Genomic DNA, 22,554 nt, shown 5'->3' on the forward strand with positions numbered 1-22,554 from the left:
AGGAAAGGATCTTGTCTTCGAAATTTATGCAGTGAGGGATGTCTTCTATTAAAAAATCTTCTCATATTAGGCCTGTAGTTGAATCGGTCATAGCTTTATACCATAACTTTGCAGTCAAGGATTCCCAGCCTACCCAGCAAAACATGAGACTGTTATCCACACTACCATATTTTGATAATGGCACTTTTTAGTTTGATTTCCAGTTTCTTAATTATTTTTTCACGGCTGTTAAAATGCTGCTGATCTAACTCGTTGCTGGATAGAGATGTTTGGATTTCTGTGATTATTCTTTTCTTGTGAAAATTGAATGGAACCTTACGTGATCATTTTCTTTTGTAAAATTGTAAATAACCAACCTTGTGTGGAAATAATTTTTTTAGGGTAGGGAAAGAGGCCTTGAATTTAATTTCACCTCTTACCATAGGTTTTTACTTTCACCTTGAATTTTAGAGAGTATGGAAATAATGTCATGAATTTTCCCAGATGGGGCTTGATCCTAAGATCTCCCTCACTTGCTCATAAAAATTTCAACATCTAAATGAACGATTAAGGTCCTCTTCTAATAACTCTAAATATTATTTATGTACAATCTTAATTGCAAATGGTTTTGAAATTAAAATATGATAATTCGCAAATAATAATTATAATAGTTTTAGCTATGAGAGTCCCATGGCATCCAAAGGGGACCCAGTATCCCATTTACAAATAAGATTTAAGATAAAAAAAAGAGTCTTATTTGCAAATAAATACCAATTCCGAACCGCAGGCCCGAACCAAGCGAATAAGAAGCCCACCCGCAACAAACTGGGTTCATATAAAAGTAGCAAATTCCGAACCACAAACCCGAACCAAGCGAACCAATGAACTGATATTTTTCTGATAGAAAGTGGAATCACCAGCATTGATTATAAGGAATTACAATGACAAAAAGGAATCAAGAGGCCATAAAAAAAATGAATCACGAGGATGGTCACTGCCAGACCAATTCTCCTAGCATCACATGAAATATACATTTCAGTCATTCCTTCATATTCTTGGATCTTGTAGGTTAGCTAGGAGTTCATGAAGTTGATAACAAAGCCTAGACACTTCAGGGGAACTCCCATAAATTTCGACCATCTGCATAAGTAATTTACAGTGTTGATCTCTCAAGGGGGTCAACTGGGAGGGTATAGGAGGAACAAGGAATGGATGTTGAAGAAGTTCAGGTATCCGCCATCTATCCTGGCGGTCCCAAGCAAGACATTTCTTCATAAGATCAAGTAGCAATGGGTTCGAAACCACGTCATATTTTATCTCATGGTTTCGATCTGTTATGACCTTGAACTTGGCCCAGAATGTCTTGTACTCAGAAAATGGTGTCCTTCCATAGACCATTTGGTAAAGAATGCAGCCGAGGGACCAGATATCAGATGGCCGTCCGCACTTGATAATGTTACCTGTTTCATCTTCCTCATTCCACATAAATGCTTCCGGGGACATGTAGTTGAGTGTACCCACCTGCAGCAATATAAGGTTCAGTTGTTTGTTCCATTCCCACCTCTTTGAAAGTAAAGGCCATGTTTGGAAGCCATGGAAGTTTTTTTTTCCATGGAATAGTGGTTTATCAAAGGAAAAAGAAGAACTCTACTCTATAATAGAGTTTTTTTTTAACTTATTTTTCAGCCACTTTGCACCATCTCATCACTCACGCCCTCTCAATTCTCTCCCTCTCCAACTCTCGCTCCCCTCTCTTAACACTTGATAAGCTAATATTCCATGGAAAAAAAAATTTCATGGTAGCCAAACAAGGCTAAAAGGTACGGGGATTGCTTAAAGTCGAATGAGGACCTGGGCATCTCGTTGGATATTTGTTGTATCGCTCATAATAGCTCTGGCAATCCCAAAATCAATCAGCTTTAGTGAGCCTTTGACAAGGAGAAAGTTGGCAGGCTTCAAGTCCGAATGCACGATACGCTCCTCATGTATAGTATTTACAGCTTGAAGCATTTGCTGCGAAAACACAATGTGTCAGATATTTTACATAAGACAAAAACATTTATTTCTTATTGCCCAAGGATTGGCAAGTTTATGGATTCAAAGCATGCCAGTGAATATCAGTTTGTAAATGTATGTGCGAGGTAACAACAGATAGCAATGTGGGCAAATGCATCTCTTCCTTTATGTATGCTAATGAACAACCCAAAATGAAAATATATGGGTCTATGCCTCTTCAAACTGACATGAAAATTACATCTGGAAAAAGCATGTAACGATCAATGTGGGACCACAAACTAGTTACCTGGGGTTTTGCAGGTAATTAAACCATGTCAAGGGAATTTGACTTTGGCCCTTTCAAGTCATAGCAATATTATTTGTTAAGAAAGATGGAAATTTTATGGAAGAATTAAATGAATAATGGGATAAACTTTGACAGCTCACAGATAATGAAAATTGAATCAATTACCTACATTATAAGTTTAGAAATCATAAAGCTCAGATACTGCAATTTCTTAACATACATTATTTAAATTGAAGAAACTATTTATATTTTTGTTTTTTATTGGGCGGTAATCAGTGATAAGTCCGTTATTTGTGAACTTAATGCATGCATGGTCATATTTACTCCATTAAAATCAAATACAGGACCAATTTTGCGACAACAAAAATCAGACATTGGCATCTCATGCACAGTAGTGACCCCAGAGTCACCAAAATCATGTACGGATGTCCATAAAAAAGAACCAAGAATGGGCCCACTGCTACCGCTAAGAATCAGAGTTTGAACATTTCTATCATAGTATTGCTGCATATGCTATCTGCGTACCCATCTAGATAGTTTGCAATTACGTAAGTGGAACTCAACTTTACTTAAAGCATCAATAGCATGACAAAATCATTGTTTTCCTGCTGAGGCAACTCAACAGTAGAATTCATAAACAACTGAAACAAATAATATAACTAAACAAGAAGCAAAGGCAACCATTTCAGCCAAGAAATAGTTTCTATTCAACAATGGGCACCCCTTTCCTAATTTACAAAGCAGCAAAAAAAATCTATAAAAATAAACTATAAATTGGTTACACGTGAGGTAGTTCTGAAACCAGAGAGCATATTTATATTGCCACTCACTGGAAAATGAGCCACATAATTCTTTGTACAGGAAAAGGAGGAAGGTAATTCTTTGGAAGTGAACAAGTACCATATAGAAATAACCAGAAACTTGCCATTTAAAAAAAAAGGTTTTACCATAAACTTAAGATGAGTTTTTAAAGTTTTTTTTAAAAAGATACCCTCCTTGTTTAAATGCACTCCCTCAACATTATCAAAAGGGGAAAAACAATCTTTTAGGACAAAATAATCACATAATAGGAAGCGTAGAGGAAACTTGTAGCAAGCATGCTTCCTTTAAATTTGAGGAATGAGAAGAATTCAGCTTCCAAAAGTGAGGATAAAAAAAGATTCCATGTTTACTTGTCTAAACCAGATTTGCTTGGTTAGTAATTCAATGAGAGATGGAAGTAGTTTCCATGGGATTTTCGAGGTGCCATCCCATATTCATTGAGAAGGAAACGTTAAGGCTCAAAGACTAGCGACTGTTGGAATTAAAACTAGATATAGTGTTTGGCACTACATGCGCATTATGTAGTTTTATACCGGTCTTTCTTTTTCTTTTGTTTTCTTTTCTAGTCCTTCCTATGATGTCATGATGTTCTCTGTATTTTTTTTCCTTTTAATGAATTACATGTTCAAAAACAAGATGAGGAAAATCTGTGTGAGAAATGTCTTTAGAAACCAATACATGAAACATTTACCCAAAACGGAAAAATTTGTGATAAATGAGGAACTACTCAAAAGACATAGAAAACAATGGAGAACAGATTGAAAGACAATGCGAAACTGAGAAATGCCAATAGGAAACCTATAAGATACTGACTGGAAATTATTCAAAAAAAAAAAAAAAGATACTAACTGGAAGACAACGAGCCAATTCAGAGTTCCGATGACAAAATTGGTTTCGAGAACACGGAGAAACATTGTCACCTAAATGTAAAATGGAATTTGAAAAATAAAAACCAGAGTTTAGATTTTAGTAATTTTTTCTTAAGTTAAAAAAAAAGAGAAATTGAAATGAATTGATTTCTTGCAGAACCATTTTTTTTTTACTTTCCAACATAGTTTCTGATAACTATGACATAAGAACTCCTATCTTTTGGAAGAAGGTGACCACACGTGGCTAATGTTAGGGTAATCATCATTATTAGAGCCTTAATTCACTAAATAGTACACACATACAAGACTCAACCATGAAAAAAAACAGAGGTATAAAGACCTGCCAATAGAACCGAAGCCAGTTTTCATCTATTTTCCAACTGGAGCTATCCATTTCCTTCCACTTCTGCGAAAGCATATGAGCCAAATCAATTTCACCATATTCAAGTACCATGTAAATAAACCCATCATCCCTGATTCTGGAATCCTTGCTAGACGTGGAGCCACTCATGACTTCCTCAAGCAAAGTTTTATCTGTCACCTAAGGAGGATTCAAGAGTATGCATTAAAATAGTAGAAACGAACAATTTAAAGGACAAATAAAATGAGAAACAAACATTTTTAATACCAATATAAGATATATGATGCTATTGAAAACATGCTATGGATCATGACCCTTTGGCAACTGTTGGAAGTGCCACATAATTATTCAATTAACGAAACTAGGTTTTGTTTTTTCTCCACTAAACTAAGCATACCCAACTTGGGATAAAAATAGTACTTTAGCCATAGAAACGGTTCAAAGCTGGCCGAAGTGACATGAAAAATTGTAACGTCAATTCTCCATGCAAACAATTCATGACATCTAAGTGATAGGTTCCAAGTCATCTTCAGGTAGTAGATAACCATTTAACCAAAGTTAGGTTAGCCACATGCATTGTCAGACACATCTCTGATGATATCACATCCCCCAAATATCATGAGAGAAAAAACAAAAGAAATTTTCTTGAGAATCTCTTTTGCATCTTTTCGTCCATAAAAAGCAAACGTCTAGAAAGATTTTGACTATTATTTTAGTGTTTTTGTTAAATGAGAATCCAAATACATAAACAACAATGAATGGTATGACAGAATAATAACTAAATGTCATACTTTTCCTATCTTATCAGATTTTTTATATATATATTTCCTAGTCTCTTATATATTTCATCTAATTTATATATATTATTAGTAAGGGATTTGCTAGGCAATTTCACAGAAAGTCATTTCGAGGCTCCCTTTTTCAGGAGAGAATAGCCACCTCAGATTAATTAAATAAATAAGACAAAATCTGCCAAGAGGTACCATTCAAAAAAAAAAAAAATCTGCTGAGAGGTAACTGTTCTCTCCGGAAAAAGTGAGCCGTGAAACGGCTTTCTGCGAAATTGCCAAGCAAGTCTCTCTTTAATAAAGATCATCGTTTCAAATAATTTCCCAAGAAAAACCGAAAGAATCTAAAAACTCCCAAGAATCACTGAGTTGAGAAATTAGTGAGAATGAAGTCCTCAATATGTCAGGCCAATGAATAGTGTGACAACAATGTCATACATTATGTCATCATTATTATAGGTTGTAGTATAGGGTAGAGTCCTAATGTGCACAACACTAGTAAGTATAGTTAGGATAGAATGGCCCTATGTTGGATCAGCATATTAAGCTTATTCGATATTTTGACTGAATACTCAAAATCCCCTAAGGTTCCCATAATGAATTCAACCTCATCCAGTTATTTTTTTATGCTTGCCATTGTCATTTTGACCCACATTTGAGATATCTGCTCTTTTTCAAGGTTATCTAATACAAGAGCATGACTCATTTCATTTGATTTGTTGGGAGTTCAGCTTGATTGACCTGAAAGTGTGATTCAACCAAAAGCCGTTCGTGAATTACATTGCAGATCGTGAATTATGGCATCTCATTCAATCAAGGCAATTATTTTAATTGCTTGAATTAAATCTTCAATTAAGCCAGTGCACTGTAAAAATGAAAAATAAATCAGACCAGTGGCTGCAGCAAGCTATGCAAATACAAACAGGCCAATGTTTCTAAGCATCAGAACTAAAATGAAAGAAAGGAAAGACGAGCAGCAAGAAATAAAAAACCAGATAGGATGATGTGACACTAGTGAAATTCCTCTCAAGCTCATTGTTTTTTTTCTTGCGTGCGCGCGCGCGTGTGTGGTGGTGGTGGTGGGGTGGGGGGTTCAAAATAATGCAAAGAAGTATCATGTGTAACACCTATGTGGAGTATTAAAAGCTTTTCAAGGGGAGGAACTACATGCTAATGTAAGGACGCATGGAATCAATATAATGTCAAGTGCAACTACAGGAAATATTAGAGACCTTAACAAAGGGAGGAACTGTATGCTAATCTAAAGATGTACAGTTTCAAGATAGACCAGTTGCTAGTTTGGCAATGTGGTTAATGCAAAAGGCATCTACGTTGACAAAAAAATTCACAAGATATCTGAGATTGGCCTACACCTTCAGGAATTGATGATGTTCTGAAATGTTTTATAGGCTGTTTATCCGAGACTTTAGCACCATAGTCACACCAATCAATACGTAGACAATGCTTTCCAAATTATTAAGAAAATGATGTTTAAGAGTCTGGTGCTAGCACTACCATGTTTTGATAAGCTATTCTAGTGGAGTGTGATGCACCCAGAGTGGGTATTGGGGCTGTCTTAAGCCAAGATACACAAACTATGTTTTTTCTTTGAATGGAGAGGGAGAGAGAATTTTACACGAACTATGTTCTGAAACGCGTTTCGGAAACTCTTGGGCTGGTGGGAAACTCATTTCCCTAAAACGCATCTCGGAAACGTAATAAAAAAATTTGAGGAGACGTATCCAAAACGCATGGGAAACATATGAGAAACTTAACAAGACTCCAGTCTCCTCAAAAACTTGGCAACAATGTCCACCACCCTATTAAAAAGTCCCATCTGAACCTAGCATCCTCGATGACCTATTTGAAAGAATAAAGTATAAACCATAGTAGCCGGAAACTCTTGGGCTAGTGGGAAACTCATTTCCCCTAAAACGCATTTCGGAAATGTTTCTGAAACAAAATTAAAAAAATTGAGGAAATGTTTCCGAAATGCATGGGAAACATATGATAAACTTATCTGAAACATTTTTAACACTCGTGAGAAACATACCGAGAACTAGTATAAAACGTATGTGAAAAGTGGGGGAAACATGTGTTAAACTTACAAAAATCGTTTTGAAAAAAAAAACAAATTTTTTTGGAGTAGATATTAAAAAGGAAAAAAGGAAAACAATAGCATATACTGTAATAAAAAATAAAAATAAGAAATATTCAAATGGAAATTTGAAATTAACAAATTTTAAACTTACAAAACCATATATTTCTTCTTTTCCTTTGTTTAATGTGCGTTGACATTTCTCTACGTTTATGAAACATTTCTAATGTGTTTCATAAGACGTTTTTCAATGTGTTTCTCATACGATTTTCTATCATTTTCCCATTTCTTATTTCCCCTCTATTTTATCCTTGCGTTTCCCGTTTCCGTTTCCGTTTCACGTTTCGCTCGAATTCGTTTTCCACCCTGGTAACTATAGAATAAACACTCGCCAAATGGTCAGAGCAAACTCTATTAATTTCAGGAAAGTCCTCCCTAATTACTACATTGGTCAAAGTTAAACTAGCATTTCCTCTCACCATATCAATAGGAAAAGAAGTATAAAGCAATAAACACTAAATAATCCAATTACCTAAGCATCTAAAAATTTAACAACAAAAACATTGAATGGCAGAACTTCATGTCAGCTAGTGTTTGTAGTTGTACCTCATAGTCAATAAGTTGTATGATATTATTCTTTCCCTTCAGCCTGTTTAGATACACAATCTCCTGACAAAAACCATGAGCAGTAGAATAATCACGCCCTTTAAGCTTGATCTTTTTAAGGGCATAGATGGTACAATCAGAAGAGATGACTTTATGGACCTCACTACTTCCTCCACTTCCAATCTTGCCAAGCTTCTGATAGAGCTTCCCATTAACTTTGAAAAATACATCAGGATCATAATTCTTCTTACGAGAAGCAGATGAACCTCTTCCACTAGTAGCCTTTTCTGATTTGCTAGCCTGAGAAGACTCCAAACTCAAATATGATGATGACTTTCTTATTAGTGAAGCCTGAGACTGCATATCACTAGCATCACCTGAAAGCCCTTTCCCTTTAGTTGATTTTTCATCGAAACGAACAGCTTTTGCATGACCTACGAGCCCATCTTCTAACCTATCGCGTTCTTTCATGACAGAACCCTGCCCCTTCGATGGGCTATGGTTCTGAACTCCCAACGAGGTCTCTGGAGCAGATGAAGAAACTTGGGTCGACACAGCTGTTTGTTTGGACATTACGGCACTTGTGCTGTGAAATGCAAGACCAGACGGAACTACTGAGTCTCGTCTGGGTTGAGGGTTCAAATTGAACTCCTCCAAAGGATCAATCTCCATATGTGAACAACTATCCCGATGCAAACGAGGATTGTAGGTTGCCGAATTCTGCATGGGCGCAGACATTGAATGGACAGATGAAGTAGTAGCACATGAAGAACCAGCAACTGAAGATTGAGTCATGGGATGAACTGAGTCATGGTGCCGATCATGAACTGGTACACCCGTCTTTCCTGAAAAATGGGTACCACCACCAGTCCTCATACTCATTTCTGACATCTCTGAGTGATGAAAGCCTCGCTGCTTCAGATCCTGATCATTTATACTCGGCGCGCCTAGTGGATCACTCGTACTGCATTCACTCTCTGTCAATGCAAGAGAACCCATATGAGAATTCAAGCTGTCTACTCTAATATCAGTGAACATTTGGTGATCCAGACCCGCATAAACAGTTAGTGGGTAGACAGATAGATAGAATCCATTTAAGTCTATGATGTCTATCTACTATAGCCAACATAGTTCCTAAAATCAAAATCATAATGCCAGTGACATTTAGATAGAATCCATATAAGTCTATCTACAAAAGACAAAAATAGTTCCTAAAATCAAAATCATAATGCTAATGTCTGCTTACTCTGAGAAGTTCCCCCAGGAAAAGCTGATCTGGCATTGTCAGCAAAAGAAAACTGAACCTTCTTTGGAACATCAATAGAGTTGTGCTGAAATGCTCCATGAGACGAAGAATATATAGCAACATTTTTACAATCCAAGTAGCTACTTTCAGAATTGACCAGACGATCAATGGCGGGTTTGCTTTCATCTCTCTGCAAACCCAAATTTCCCATGTTTTCATTACAAGTACTACTCATAGTCCCTGTAACACTCGGCAGAGTGAGTGATGAATCATCAGGAAAGCTCTTCCTCTGATCGACCATCTCTTGTTCCACGTCACCCTGTCTACACACCACATTTTGTGATTTCTCGGCATCATGGAATTCACTTCCATTCTTTGATGTTTCAGTTTGCGGAACCAAAACCCGCCTTGCCCGGAGAAGATTAGATGGAACCATACCTGGAAAGTTCTCAAAATGAGAAAGAGCAGCAAATAGAAACCCTAGACGTGAAATTGGTCTAAATTTTCAGTTCAAAATGGAAAAACCCCAAATTGAAAACCGAATAGAGAGATTAAAATAAGCAACTGAAGGAAGACAACTTCTTACCGAGAATTTCTCCAGACCAAATAAAATGAAAAAACAGAGCCAAGTAGAATTGCTCTACATTTTCAGTTCAAAATGGAAAAACCCAAATTGAAAACCGAATAGAGAGATTAAAAGAAGCAATTGAAGGAAGAGAACAGTTTATCGAGAGGTTCTCCAGACAAAAACATGAAAAAACAGAGCCAAATAGAAACCCTTGATGTCAAATTGCTCTAAATTTTCAGTTTAAAATGGAAAAAAACCCAGATTGAAAACCCAATAAAGAGATTAAAAGAAGAAACTGAAGGAAGACAACGTCTTACCGAGAATTTCTCCAGACAAAAACATGAAAAAAACAGAGCCAAATAGAAACCCTAGATGTCAAATTGATCTAAATTTTCAGTTCAAAAGGGAAAAACCCCAAATTGAAAACCCTAGATATAAAAAAAAAGAAAAGAGAAGGGCTTTTACCGAGAGGTTTGTAATGCTTGAAAGCGGCTTGAACATGACGAAGCGAATCGGGCCGCGGTGGCAACAGAGACGAGGAGTCTCCGTCTTCTGAAATCGGTTTTTGAAGAATTTTCTTCGATGCGGGAAGGTTAACCTCCCTCTCCATTGATGGATCGAAACGGCATCTCGAATTCCGTCGAGACCGGAATTGGAATCAACGGGTGGGTGAGAAGAGAGGGAAAACGGACGGCCGGAATGGGAATGGGAATGGGAATGGCTAGGGTTAGGTTAAGGGTGGGAAGGTTAAGGTGCCGTCGTTCATGGAAGAGAGGTCGGAGGGATTGTGGGGAAATGGTAAGGGTCTGCTACTGGTTACTGCCGTTGTGGTTTGAGGAAAACGATAGGAGTTTGAATTGGGAGAATGGGCTTCCTTAAAGTTTTTGGGTTGGGCCCACTAGACTTTTTATATGGCGTAAGCCCAATATGCCACTGTATGGCCCACACCGTAGGATGATCCAAGCCATCCATAAATAGATTGAGCCCTAAAATATCACTTCCAGATGATGATCCCAATCGGACATAGAATGATCCAAACTGTCCATTAAATGGGCCACAACATAAATAGGTTGTGCCCAAGATATCATTTCCATAGGACTATCCCAATCGCATATAGAATTATCCAAACCGTCAATTTAATGGGCCATGACGTAAATAGGTTGTGCTCGAAAAATCACATCCCTAGGATTATCCGAATCAGACATAGAATGATCCAAACCGTCCATTTAATGGGCCACAACATAGATAGGTTGTGTTAAAAAGTCACATTCGTAGAATTATCCCAATCAATCGGATATAGAATGATCCAAACCGTCCATTTGATGGGCCACAACATACATAGGTTATGCCCAAAAAATCATTTCTCTAGGATGATCTCAACCTTCCGATCTAAAAAAGGTTTCCATAACATGCAGTTCCTCTATAGATTGGAGGGCTAGGATCATCCTATGGAAATGAATTTTTAGGCATAGCTTATTTACGTTAGGGCCCATCAAATGGACGGATTAGATCATCCTATGGTGTGGGCCAACGGTACTTTTTGTAAAATAGCGGACTATACGGGCTAGCACCATATAAAATCTCGTTCTCGTACTCATGGGGCTTGGCAGTTTCGGACGCCTTAAGTTTTTTCTTAGGAACGCAAAGGTCGGTTGTGTCGGGTTGACCCGCTTATTATCTTCTCTAGATCAAAACAGCAAACATAGAACCACTTCAGAAAAATTTGTTTTATAAGAAAATTTTGGGAAGCACTATGAATTTATAAATTCGATTGGCAACCCACTTCAGAGTTCAGATTACGTACAATAAATTGATATACTTATGATTTTCAAAATAAGAGGAATTATGCTGCAGACCTCTTAACTTAAAGAGGAATTCAACTCCCATTCAACTTAAGAGGAATTATGTAGTAAGGAGATCATATAGGAATTTCCAAAAGCAGTATCCAGAACTCAGAACTTGTTGTGAGCAAATAGATTTCAAAACTCGGTGTGGGGCTAACGGTTGGTCTTCACGATGCTGACTCCAAGGTCGATCTTTCCGGTGATGTTCATCTCCCGAATGTCGGGCCAAAGATCTTTTGTGGGCATGGAAACTGAATGGATTCTACATTTCCTAACTTATCCTAGGAGTGTTGTTAATAGGTAGACCGGCCATATAAGAAGATAAACATGGTCGTGGGTCACTATTGTCTGCTGCTATGTGCTTACAATTGATATGCGGTTGTCCATTCTTACATTGGTGCAATTAGTTTCGCTCAAGGCTGAGTTGACGGTGAGCAATAATACTATTGATATGCCTTATTTCATACTAGATGTACATCATGTATGCCAAAGTTCACATTATTGATCAATGCAGTGGATTTTCTTTATAAATACTAAAGCCTAGATTGGGTTTGGCAGTTGCACCCCCTTCTTGAAAAAATTTGTTGTACACAACCATGGTTTTAAATTTCGACCGAAATTTCGGATTTTGGTCAACCCAGAAACTGAATTCAGTAATACCACTAATACCCGAAATGTTACATGATTTTGACCGAAATTTTCACTAAATGAAATTCAACCCAAAATCTTGATTATTTATTTATTTAATATTTTTTTCTGAAAATTACGACCGAAATTCTGAGAACCGGCAAAAATTTGGTATGAAATAAAATATTAATTTTACAGGTTTCTTCAGATTTTGGTTTCGGTGGGTCCGAAACGCAATTTGAAACTGAAATTTGAAACCATGGTTACAAACTTACAACTGCAAAATCAAGCAATTAGAACAAAACTGTAACACGGGACCCATAGCGAGAAGCACTTATTATATTAGGAAAATGATATAGCATTACTCTATTATAAATCATTTCGAGACCGAGTTGGAAAGAAAAAAGCTATAGCAGGGGACCATACATGCAACCGTAGCCTTCCTCTTTTGCACTCTACTCTGCTCCACTACGTTTTCTTTCTTAGCATGCTTTTCTAAGTTTTGGAAAAACTGCAAAAATCAGCAACATGTTAATGCAACTCGGGCTCAACTCAGGCTAGTATGGTTAGCAGTCACATCACCCTTTCTAAATGCATTTTCTATTATATCAGGTCTTGTTTTTATAAAATTTGACTGCTTTGCCACCAGTGTTCAAGAAACGATGACGTTTTGTCATAGAAATGATTTATTCGCCCCCCTATTTTTTCCGCCCTCGCCCCCCATTTTTTTCAACTCCAATTTTGATAAAGACCCTATTTCTTGTTTATTCTGATTTCTGAGATGGGTGGGTTAAGCGATTTCTGGGTTTTCCGACTTTTGGAAATGGGTTTCATAAACTGAGAAATCTCCCATACTAGAATCACAGAAACTAGGATATCTTCTTGAATGAGTTTTCTCTTAAGATTCCTGGTATATGAAAAAACCCTTAAAACCATATACCACAAACCCTTAAAACCCTATAACCCTCACTCTATCTCTCTCATGGAAAACAAATGCTGTAAAAAAACCCCTTAAAACCATATACCACAAACCCTTCAACCCTTTTCTGCTATGCCCCTCTTTTCCAATACATCTCCTCTCCCTCTTTCTGTATACTCAACTCAACTAAGCCTTTGTCCCAAACTAGTTGAGGTCGGCTAATGAATCCTTTAGAAAATTTTCATGAAGAAGGTGAAAGGATCTGCCCGGCTCAAAATTGACTAAGTCTTACCACGACACTAGTTGGGTTCATCTACATGGATCATTTTCTTCCATTCTATCCTATCCAAGGTCATGTCGCTGTTTCTTCCTAGCCCTCAAGTCTTTCCTTACTGTTTTTACCCATGTTGTTTTCGGTCTGCCCCTGCCTCTATGTTATGCCCCTCTTTTATGAAGCCCTCATGTCCAAGTTGTTTTTGGTCTGCCGCTACCTCTATCTTATGTCCCTCGTTCTGTATGAAACCATATAACCCTCACTCTACCTCTCTTATGGAAAACAAATGCTGTGAAAAAACCCCTTCAAACCATATACCACAAACCCTTCAACCCTTTTCTGCTATGCCCTTCTTTTCCAATACATTTCCTCTCCCTCCTTCTGTATGAAACCCTTCAACCCTTTTCTGCTATGTGCCTCTTTTCCAACACGTTTCCTCTCCCTCTTTCTGTATGAAAATTCTCTTGCTATTGGGTTTCGCTCTCTTCAAAGTGCTAGATGAAAGAAAGCTTTCCAAAGTCAAGGTATGCAGCCATATTTCTTATGAATTCCTCGTTTAATAGTTTTCTTTTCTGTTTATTTTTTCTATTAAGGGCTTATCTCAGTGCCTATTTGTATACCAAAAAATTAATTTTCATCTGCAAAGAAATTTATTTTAAGTTAATCTTATTTGCAAATGTGATATTAAGGCTGCTTTTGAGACCATTAATTCGTAGATGTCATCCAATGATGCCCTTATTTCGATATTTTTTTGGTCTTCTATTTTGAGTGTGATTTGTTCAGTTTCAAATGGATTGCATCCAAAGATTTCTCATTATCTTTATACCTGTTGAAGGAATTTGCTACCCTCTGACTCTACTAGAAAGGTCTCATCTAGAGCCTTTACATTCCCCATTGTTGCATTTCATTATATCTCTGTGTGTATGCAAAATTGCAAATTGCCCCATATTTTTCTCTGCACTATTTGATATAGATTTGAATCATGTAATATATTTTGATGCAGTCTCTGGTTTAATTTCTGTCTTTTGAATGGGGGTTCATTTTTCTTCTTCATCTTTTACCAGGCAATTTCATTCTTCACTATTGATCTTGCTTATGCCCTGATCATTTAAGATTATAACAACCAATTGTGAGTGCCAAATGTAAGGAGTCTTGAGAGCTAAAAGCCCTAGTTAGCCGCCAATTAATCCTGAATTGGGATGCCATTGTTTAGGGCTGAACATCGTACAACCTGTCCTCACAACATACCATTTACAGTAGTCCGGATAAGTGATTTAGCTGCTGAATTACTTTTTTAACATTATATCCGAGCCTAAATTTCATAGCCAAATAACTGGCCTGGTTCCTTGAGAATGTAACCGAATACATGGGTTTTTCTTTTCATGTTGAATTTTATAATGGTTGTTGCCCTCTCTGTCAACCTGAGTTTTTACTTTTAGTTTGTTTCTTTGCATGTGGTATCCTAAGAGATGAAGCTATTGAAGATGTAGAATGATATTGCTGGTTGTGTAATATTACATCATACTAACACATTTGACTCTAAAATTCTGATAAGCGGCTACTGATGTTCCTAAGAGATGAAGCTATTGAAGATATAGAATGATATCACTGGTTGTCTGATATTACATCACATCACAGGAACACATTAACTCTATAATTTTGATAACTGCTTCTGATTTTTGATTTTCTACCCTTGGTGGGGATGCTATGTTTGGCCATTAACTTTACTGATGGGTTTACATGATACAAAAATGAGGCTCACAACTTGCGTTCCTTGTGTGTTTGTTACTAGGAAGATCATAAAGCAGTTGCAACAAGCAATGTTTTAAAATTTGATTTCAGTCCCTACCGAAACCGATTTTTTTTTTTAATTTCGGTCATTTCGGCCGAAATTAAAACCGACATCCGAAAATTACAGATGTCGGTCCCAACCAAAATCCAAAATTTCGGATTGAAATTTTGGGTTTCGGCTGAAATTTAAAACCATGGTTGCAAGTTGTTGCCTATGCTGTGTCATGTTCTCTACCCTCGGGCCTTTTCAAGTGAGTTGTGAATGCTGGTCTCTCTGTGATCTCCACCCCTGGTTCAACATATACATCATAATAGAATATAAAATTGACCACAAGCTTCTATTCCTGCAAGTTCTGTCCAAAGTCTTAAACAACTTTCTTGGTGGATTGAGCATTGAAGCTAAGGGAGAGGCAATATGAATGAGAATAGTGCACCATCTAGGGAAAGTAGAAGCTCCTGCTCTTCTTCATATCAACAAAGGGGATTTGATTACATTTCAAAAGGTTCAATGCCTGTCAGAAAAGTGCACTAGTTAGGACAGGATGTAGTATACCTCTGGTCTCTCAACCACATGGTGATTTTTTATGATAGCACTACCTAATGGCTTAAAAAGTAAGTGACTTGTTTGACCACTATGACATAGTATTATTCATATGAAAAATGCCATGTACATTCAAGGTTGCAACTTAGATTTTAGTAGCTTCTTACTGCCTTCACTTAACAACTTAGGATTTCTGTCAAATAATAACATAGAGTAGGTCTGACTCTGCATATAATCTGAACGGTAATTGATGTATTATAAACATGTAAATACGTGACCAACAGGAGGATTTAACATCAAGGTTTCTCACCATTTTGTCTTCCTTTGAAGAATTGATTGTTCTTTACATCTGTAGTATTTTTCTGTGATGCCTAGATATGGACATGGCCATAGATACAACTTGTCAGTTACCGAAAATTAAAATGCACAAAGACCATGTAATTCTTGGAGATCCACATGTATGTTGTGCACATGAAAAAAGGTTGCTACGGGGAACAAAGACAACTTTCTGAAAATTAGTCTGCTTTGGAGCATATTCTCCTTCGAAGCTGGGCATTATCTGCTTGCTTCAAAAGGCTTAGGCACTGCTAGATTTGAATTTTGCCTCCATAGCCTTATTATGCATTCCAAATTGCAGTTTGGGTGCAATTTTGGGCCTTTCTACATTGCAGTTTATGCATAAACTTGAAGTATTTTGTATTTTTCTTTCTATCAATAAAATCTCTGTCACCTTAAAAAAAATAAAAATCCAAAACATGATTCTGTGTACACATTTGTGTGTTGCAAATGTTTTGGAAAAAAGGTCTGCTACTCTCTCTTTTCCATATAACTTTCTTGGAAAAAAAAAACTATACCCCTCCAGAATGGGGAACACTTTTAATGCCTTTCTATTCTTTCTTTTCCCGTGCTTCGCTCGAATGTTACTTGCCTCAGACTCTTTTCTTCTTCACCCAGAATTACCTGCAGAAGAACATCCACCCGCACTCTAAAGAGATTCTCATGGAATTATTCTTATTGATTATTAGAATATATTCTCTGCATCCTCTATTCTGAGTATTTTCACGTCCTGATTTGTTACTTATATGGTTACACTATGCCAATCTTTAATTATATGTTTGCAGACTTTACATCTCATTTCAAGGAGTTGCATAAACATCTCTTGCCTGACCCCATTGCTAGACTTGAAAAACTCTGTTCCTCAACCTAAAATTATGTTCTCGAGACTTTCACATTCAGTTACAGTTGACACTCAACAGGTCAATATAATGATTGTTGGCGTGTTTGGTAGAGTTCTCTAATTATTCTTTCTTTTTGTAGGTTGAATGTTTTTACCTGACTGATATGAAATGCTTGGTGGAGCTCATGCGTAAGTTAGGATTCTTGACTGGTGCTTCCACTGTAAGGATCGTGCAGGAGACACATAATAGGTCGTGATTAAAGGTATGTAATCTAATTTTGCTTTAACGTACAAGCTACCCATATTGGCATGCCCTTTTCTATCATGCTTCTTGTAGATGCCACGACAATATTTCAATCCCAATGGCTAAGAACTACCCGCACCTTTACTCTTCTCATTTTTTTGCATCCATCCATCTCTTGTAAAATAACTGTGTTAAACTTGTTTGTATCTGTCAAATTCCAACAAACCCAATTATGTGCCACTGAGTGATTCATCCTCTAAGTCACTGAAACATCCATCTAAGTTAGTCTCACCCATAGAGTTAAACTATAGTCTCATATCTTACTTGGTAACTGTTTGGTTTGTGAGAAACTTGATCCTTGCTCGGAGATGATTCTAAGACTGGTGGTCACTTACACTTGAGAATAAGTTGCATCAATAGAAAGACGACAGACCATCAATAGACGTTTAAGCTGAGAAACTTTCACCTTAGTTTAAGCTGACCGACTTAATTGTTTCCAATCAGTGTGTACATGTTTAGTAGTAGCTGCTTCAGCTTAGTGAAATGGAACACAGATACTTTTGTGCAACCAAACAGACTATAGTGTCATAGATTAGATATGGGAAATGATATCTGCACTCCCATACTTTAACATTGGCACACTTTTGTTTTCCACTTTCTCATTCACTTCCGCAATTACCAAAATAGATTACCCTGGCACGATCCCTTCTAGTTGTTTTAAAATTAAAGAAAATGGTAATAAAACCACAAACTTTACACTTTCGCATTCAATGTTGCAATTGCCAAAAGAGATTACGAGGTACATGTCCGCCTTACCAAAAAAGCCAATATCCTGCCAATCTGGGAAGATTTGAAGAGTGCTAATGTCGAAACATGGGAGGGCAGATATCATCTCCCATTAGCCAAATAGTGCACATTTTACAAACACATGATGCTTGTGCATGAGGTTCACTGTTACAAGTACCAAAAGGGTTATGATAAATCCACCCCTTTATTTACCAGGGTTGCCCCCTTTCTAGTGGTTTTATATTTAAAGAAAATACTCATAAAAAGACTAAAATAAGGCAAGCATGATGAACATGGGGATGGGGAGGGGGTGCATTTATTAACGCCCTTACCAAAAACCTATTACAGCCAAAGCTTGCCAATATCAAAAGAGGGGAGGGAAGATATCATCTCCCAGTAGGCAAAAAGTGCACACTTCTCTTAATACGGGGAGAGTCCAGTAGTATTTTGAACTATAATATAAAGCATAAACTCCCTGACAGGAAGAATAATGTGGATATGAGAATCACTGAAGTCACAAGAATCTGGTGAAGAACTATGATTTTTTTGTGAATGTTCATGTTCTATTGTATTGATAGTAGCTTGTATTATTTTGCCTATGGCATGAGATTGAGTATATTTGTGCCTGACTCTTTTAGAAGGCTACACATCAATGGTAGTTGCATTTGTTTGCCATTTTGAGGTGGCCATCAGTTAGAATTACAAGCCATATATTTCATCTTGATGCTACCATAAACGATTATTGAAGCCACGGAAAGTATATTGTTGGAATGCCATATCAGTTGGGGTTGCCTTGGTTTGTAGTGAAGAAGCCGGAAGTTCGACTTCCAAGGTCCACAATATGTATCTAAATCAGTCCATATAGTCTGTCCACAAAAGAACTTTGATTAGCTATTTGGAAGTTGAATTTTTTGAAGACTAAGACACCTGGAAGAAGTTCTTAGGAAAGATTAAGGGTGTGTTGGATTGCAGGAATCGGTATCGTTATCCAATTCCAATTCCCCTTGTAAACGGTATAACGATTCCAATTTTAGTGTTTGTGTAAGCATTGTAATTCATCTAAGGAATCAATTGTGATTCTGATTCTAGCATTTATTACTGTCCAAACCAACATCAGAATGGAATCGAATTTTCAATAAAATTTTCTTAATATCTTAAACAATAGGACTTGTTTATTTATTTTTACTAAAATGTAAAACAATATTTATTACTAAGACATTGACACCATAGAATTGTCATTGCTAAGATAACAATAAAAAACAATATGTCTGGTACAATCCTTAAAGAATAAAAAACATAAGTTATTAAGAAAATAAAGGACGTAATTACCAAACTAGCATCCATTTAAAATATAATATGTCAAAAAACTATAATACCATCCAAAATAACTAAGTTATTAAGAGAAATGATATTTCCACCCCATTGTTTCTCTTTTAGTTTTTTCCTTATAGATTACTTCATTTTAATTTTCAATGTTACTTGAAGGAAAATTACTTATTCAAGAAAGGGCAAAGATATGGGATAAAGGAATGAAAATATCATTTCACGTAAATCGGTTGGTTATCGGGGAGAGTGGCTCCCCCATGGAGATTTTTGAGTTACTTTGAGGAAATATCTGATCTCATTGCAGAGTCATCTATGGTTGAGGCGGATTCCCCCGCTAGATCTGGTGTTCTCAAAGAGGGGTTGGAGTGATTCGATTTCCTTCCCCCGTGAGAAGTGTGTGATGTCTTTTTTCCTTTGTGTTTTGTTGTTATTTATGTTCTCTCTCTCTGTATCTATGGTGGACCACCTCGGCACTTTTTTAATATATTAACATTTCAAAAAAAAAAAAAAAATCATTTCACGCAAAGAAAATGTAGGAAACTATTTTTTTATCGAAACCGTGTGACACTTTATGGTGATTTTCCGATAAAACCCCCATGTTGTATATAACTTTTCTTATCAACACGCTTTTGCTCCTCTTTGCCATTGCAGGTTTTGGGTGTTGAAACAACTTTTGTTTCTCTTTATCGATATTCATATCATTGCTCACCTCTCTTGCACTTGCCAGACTCGTCTTCCTCCAGGGATTGTGGCCTCCTTCGTTGACGCATCATTGCTACCTCTCTTACCTTTGTCTCTCTTGTCTTCCTCTAGGCACGGTCGCCTGTCCCCTCCTCTGTTGACGTCTGTCCATTGTTTCTTTTGCAATTACCTCCCTCCCTCCCTCTCTGTCGTCAACTTAGAAAGGTTGAACACAAAAGAAAAACACAAGGTATAGAGATGGGATTACTAGGTGTAAACTCATCCTCTTTCAACCCTTATGAAAGCCTCGATGACTTAAATTTCAACGACCCTATATGCCATGGATTTGCCTCTACATTGTAGTAGTTTTGCTGTTCTCGCTTGCCATGGCAATCGATGCCTTCTTTGGCTTCCGCCGTCAAAAGCTCTGGTTCCCGTGCAAATATTCTTCTCATTCAATGTGATTTCCATGACACTGATTCATAGCCACAAAACTGTTTGTGGATCTGAATACCTCCATGCCCTTGTCTTCAAGAGCAGCTAACTAAGCTCAGCGACACTGGCTTAATTTGCACAGTGATGGGCAATTCCATGCCCTCTTTAGGCGCGATGACAGACAACAATATGCTCTCCGATATCCTCGCATTGGGTGTTCTCATGGTGACAGTAATCGCTAATGTTGGAATTCAGATACGTACTGGTGTAATGTATGTCTTCTTCCCGAACATGCCGTGATCATGGTTTTTCATGCTAGTTTGCTTGCAATTCTTAGTTCTTCTGCTTTAACTGTTCCAACCACTAAGGACTTGCTATAATGGCAGTATGATAAGATCTACAGGAAACAACAAGATCAAGAGGCTTCTATAGACGAAGGAGATGAGGTTAAGAAACTGAAGGAGGATGTACAGAGTATCTAGTTGATGGCTCACGCTTGTAGTCCTCAGTTTGTTTTGGGTCGCTTGACGACATGCATTGCTTCGGGAGCCTTCAGTCTCCTCTGTGCTCTGACAGAAGTTGTGCTCGAATCCTATTATACAATGCCTTTGAGCTTTTGTGGTGGCATATCTAATTATAAGTCGTCGATTACCCTGGTTTTCTTTTCTCAGCTTATTGCAATCGGAGTGGGTCTACTTGAATTGTGATATAGACCCACTCCGACTGCAATAAGCTGAGAAAAGAAACCCAGGGTAATCAGCCACTTGTAATTAGATCTGCCACCACAAAAGCTCAAAGGCATTGTAGAATAGGATTCGAGCACAACTTCTGTTAGAGCACAGAGGAAACCGAAGGCTCCGGAAGCAATGCATGTCGTCGAGCGACCCAAAACAAACTGAGGACTACAAGTGTGAGCCATCAACTAGATACTCTGTACATCCTCTTTCAATTTCTTAACCTCATCTCCTTCATCTATAGAAGCCTCTTGATCTTGATGTTTCCCGTAGATCTTATCATAATGCCATTATAGTAACTCCTTAGTGGTTGGAACAGTTAAAGCAGAGGAACTAAGAATTGCAAGCAAAACTAGCATGAAAACCATGATCACGACATGTTAAGGAAGACGGAATATATCACACCAGTATGTATTTGAATTCCAACATTAGAGAATACTGTCACCATGAGAATACCCAATGCAAGGATATCAGATAGCATTTTGTTGTCTATCATCGCACCTAAAGAGAGCATGAAATTGCCCATCACTGTGCAAATTAAGACGGTGTTGCTGAGGTTAGTTAGCTACTCTTGACGACAAGGCGTGGATGTATTCAGATCCCCAGGTAGTTTTATGGCTATAAATAAGTTTCGTGGAAAATCGCATTGAGTGAGAAGAATCTGTAAGGGAACTAGAGCTTTTCACGACGAAAGCCAAAGAAGGTATCGATTGTCATGGCAAGCGAGAACAACGAAGCGACTGCGATGTATAGGCCAATCCATGGTATAGGGTCGCTGAAATTCGAGTTGTTGAGGCATTCATAAGGTTTGCAAGAGGATGTGTTTACTTCTCTAGTAATTCCATCTCTCATACCTTGGTTTTCCCTTTGTGTTCCACCTTTTATAGTTGGTGACAGAGGGGGAGAGAGGTAATTGCAAAAGAAACACTGGCCAGACGTCAATAGAGGAGGTGACAGTGCCTAGAGGAAGACGAGAGAGGCAAGAGTATGCTGATCCAGAGGATATGGATATCGGAGCTGCACCCGAGGAAGTGAAAAGAGATCCCATATCTGCTGAGATCTCCAGGCTTGAGCGGCTCATGATTGACTAGCACACAGAGCTTCACGATGGCATTGAGACGGTGCTAGCCACTGCTAATGCTACTATGTCTGTGGTAGAGGGCGCTCGTGCTGATGTCCGTGTTCTTCGTGCCGACGTACATGCACTTATGAGAGCACTTGCTGCACATAGTGGGAGTCACTTTCAGGCGTTGGAGCCTCTTATCCGCCAGCAGATCCATGTGCTTTACTTACTATGTGATTTACTTTCAGGTTACAGATGTAGTTTATAGTTTACATTTTGGGTTGTATCACACTATACTCTATGTGCTTCTCCTCGTACACTCTTTTTGTTTAACTAGCTGGTCTTGTTCTTAGACTAATGCTCTTAGGCCTAGCTTGATACATTGGATGTGTATGACTTTATTATGCCTTTTTGCCACTCCCTTAAATGGTTTGCCGGTTCCAATGGCCATGAAGCTTTTATTCTACACCTTG

The 22,554-nt window shown here is 37.6% G+C and overlaps 1 protein-coding gene and 1 long non-coding RNA gene across 2 annotated transcripts; one reads left to right on the top strand and one right to left on the bottom strand.

Moving 5' to 3' along the window:
* Window positions 1–852: 852 nt before the first annotated feature.
* Window positions 853–10,493, bottom strand: LOC143848991 (serine/threonine-protein kinase MPS1-like). The gene is made up of 6 exons (XM_077358036.1): window positions 10,105–10,493; window positions 9,072–9,509; window positions 7,826–8,802; window positions 4,313–4,513; window positions 1,831–1,992; window positions 853–1,500 (listed from the first exon to the last, which is right to left on the bottom strand). Exons 1-6 carry the CDS (start codon window positions 10,247–10,249, stop codon window positions 1,027–1,029), a joined length of 2,397 nt encoding a protein of 798 aa, XP_077214151.1. The 5' UTR covers window positions 10,250–10,493; the 3' UTR covers window positions 853–1,026.
* Window positions 10,494–13,554: 3,061 nt separating this feature from the next.
* On the top strand, window positions 13,555–22,547 carry LOC143848462 (uncharacterized). The gene is made up of 3 exons (XR_013235394.1): window positions 13,555–13,827; window positions 16,953–17,075; window positions 19,820–22,547. It is a non-coding gene; the product is annotated as an uncharacterized LOC143848462 (long non-coding RNA).
* The last annotated feature ends 7 nt before the right edge of the window (window positions 22,548–22,554 follow it).

This window comes from Tasmannia lanceolata, unplaced genomic scaffold (assembly GCF_043159265.1).
Source record: "Tasmannia lanceolata isolate RefF3 unplaced genomic scaffold, GAP_Taslan_0.1 ptg000016l, whole genome shotgun sequence".
Classification (NCBI taxonomy): Eukaryota; Viridiplantae; Streptophyta; class Magnoliopsida; order Canellales; family Winteraceae; genus Tasmannia; species Tasmannia lanceolata.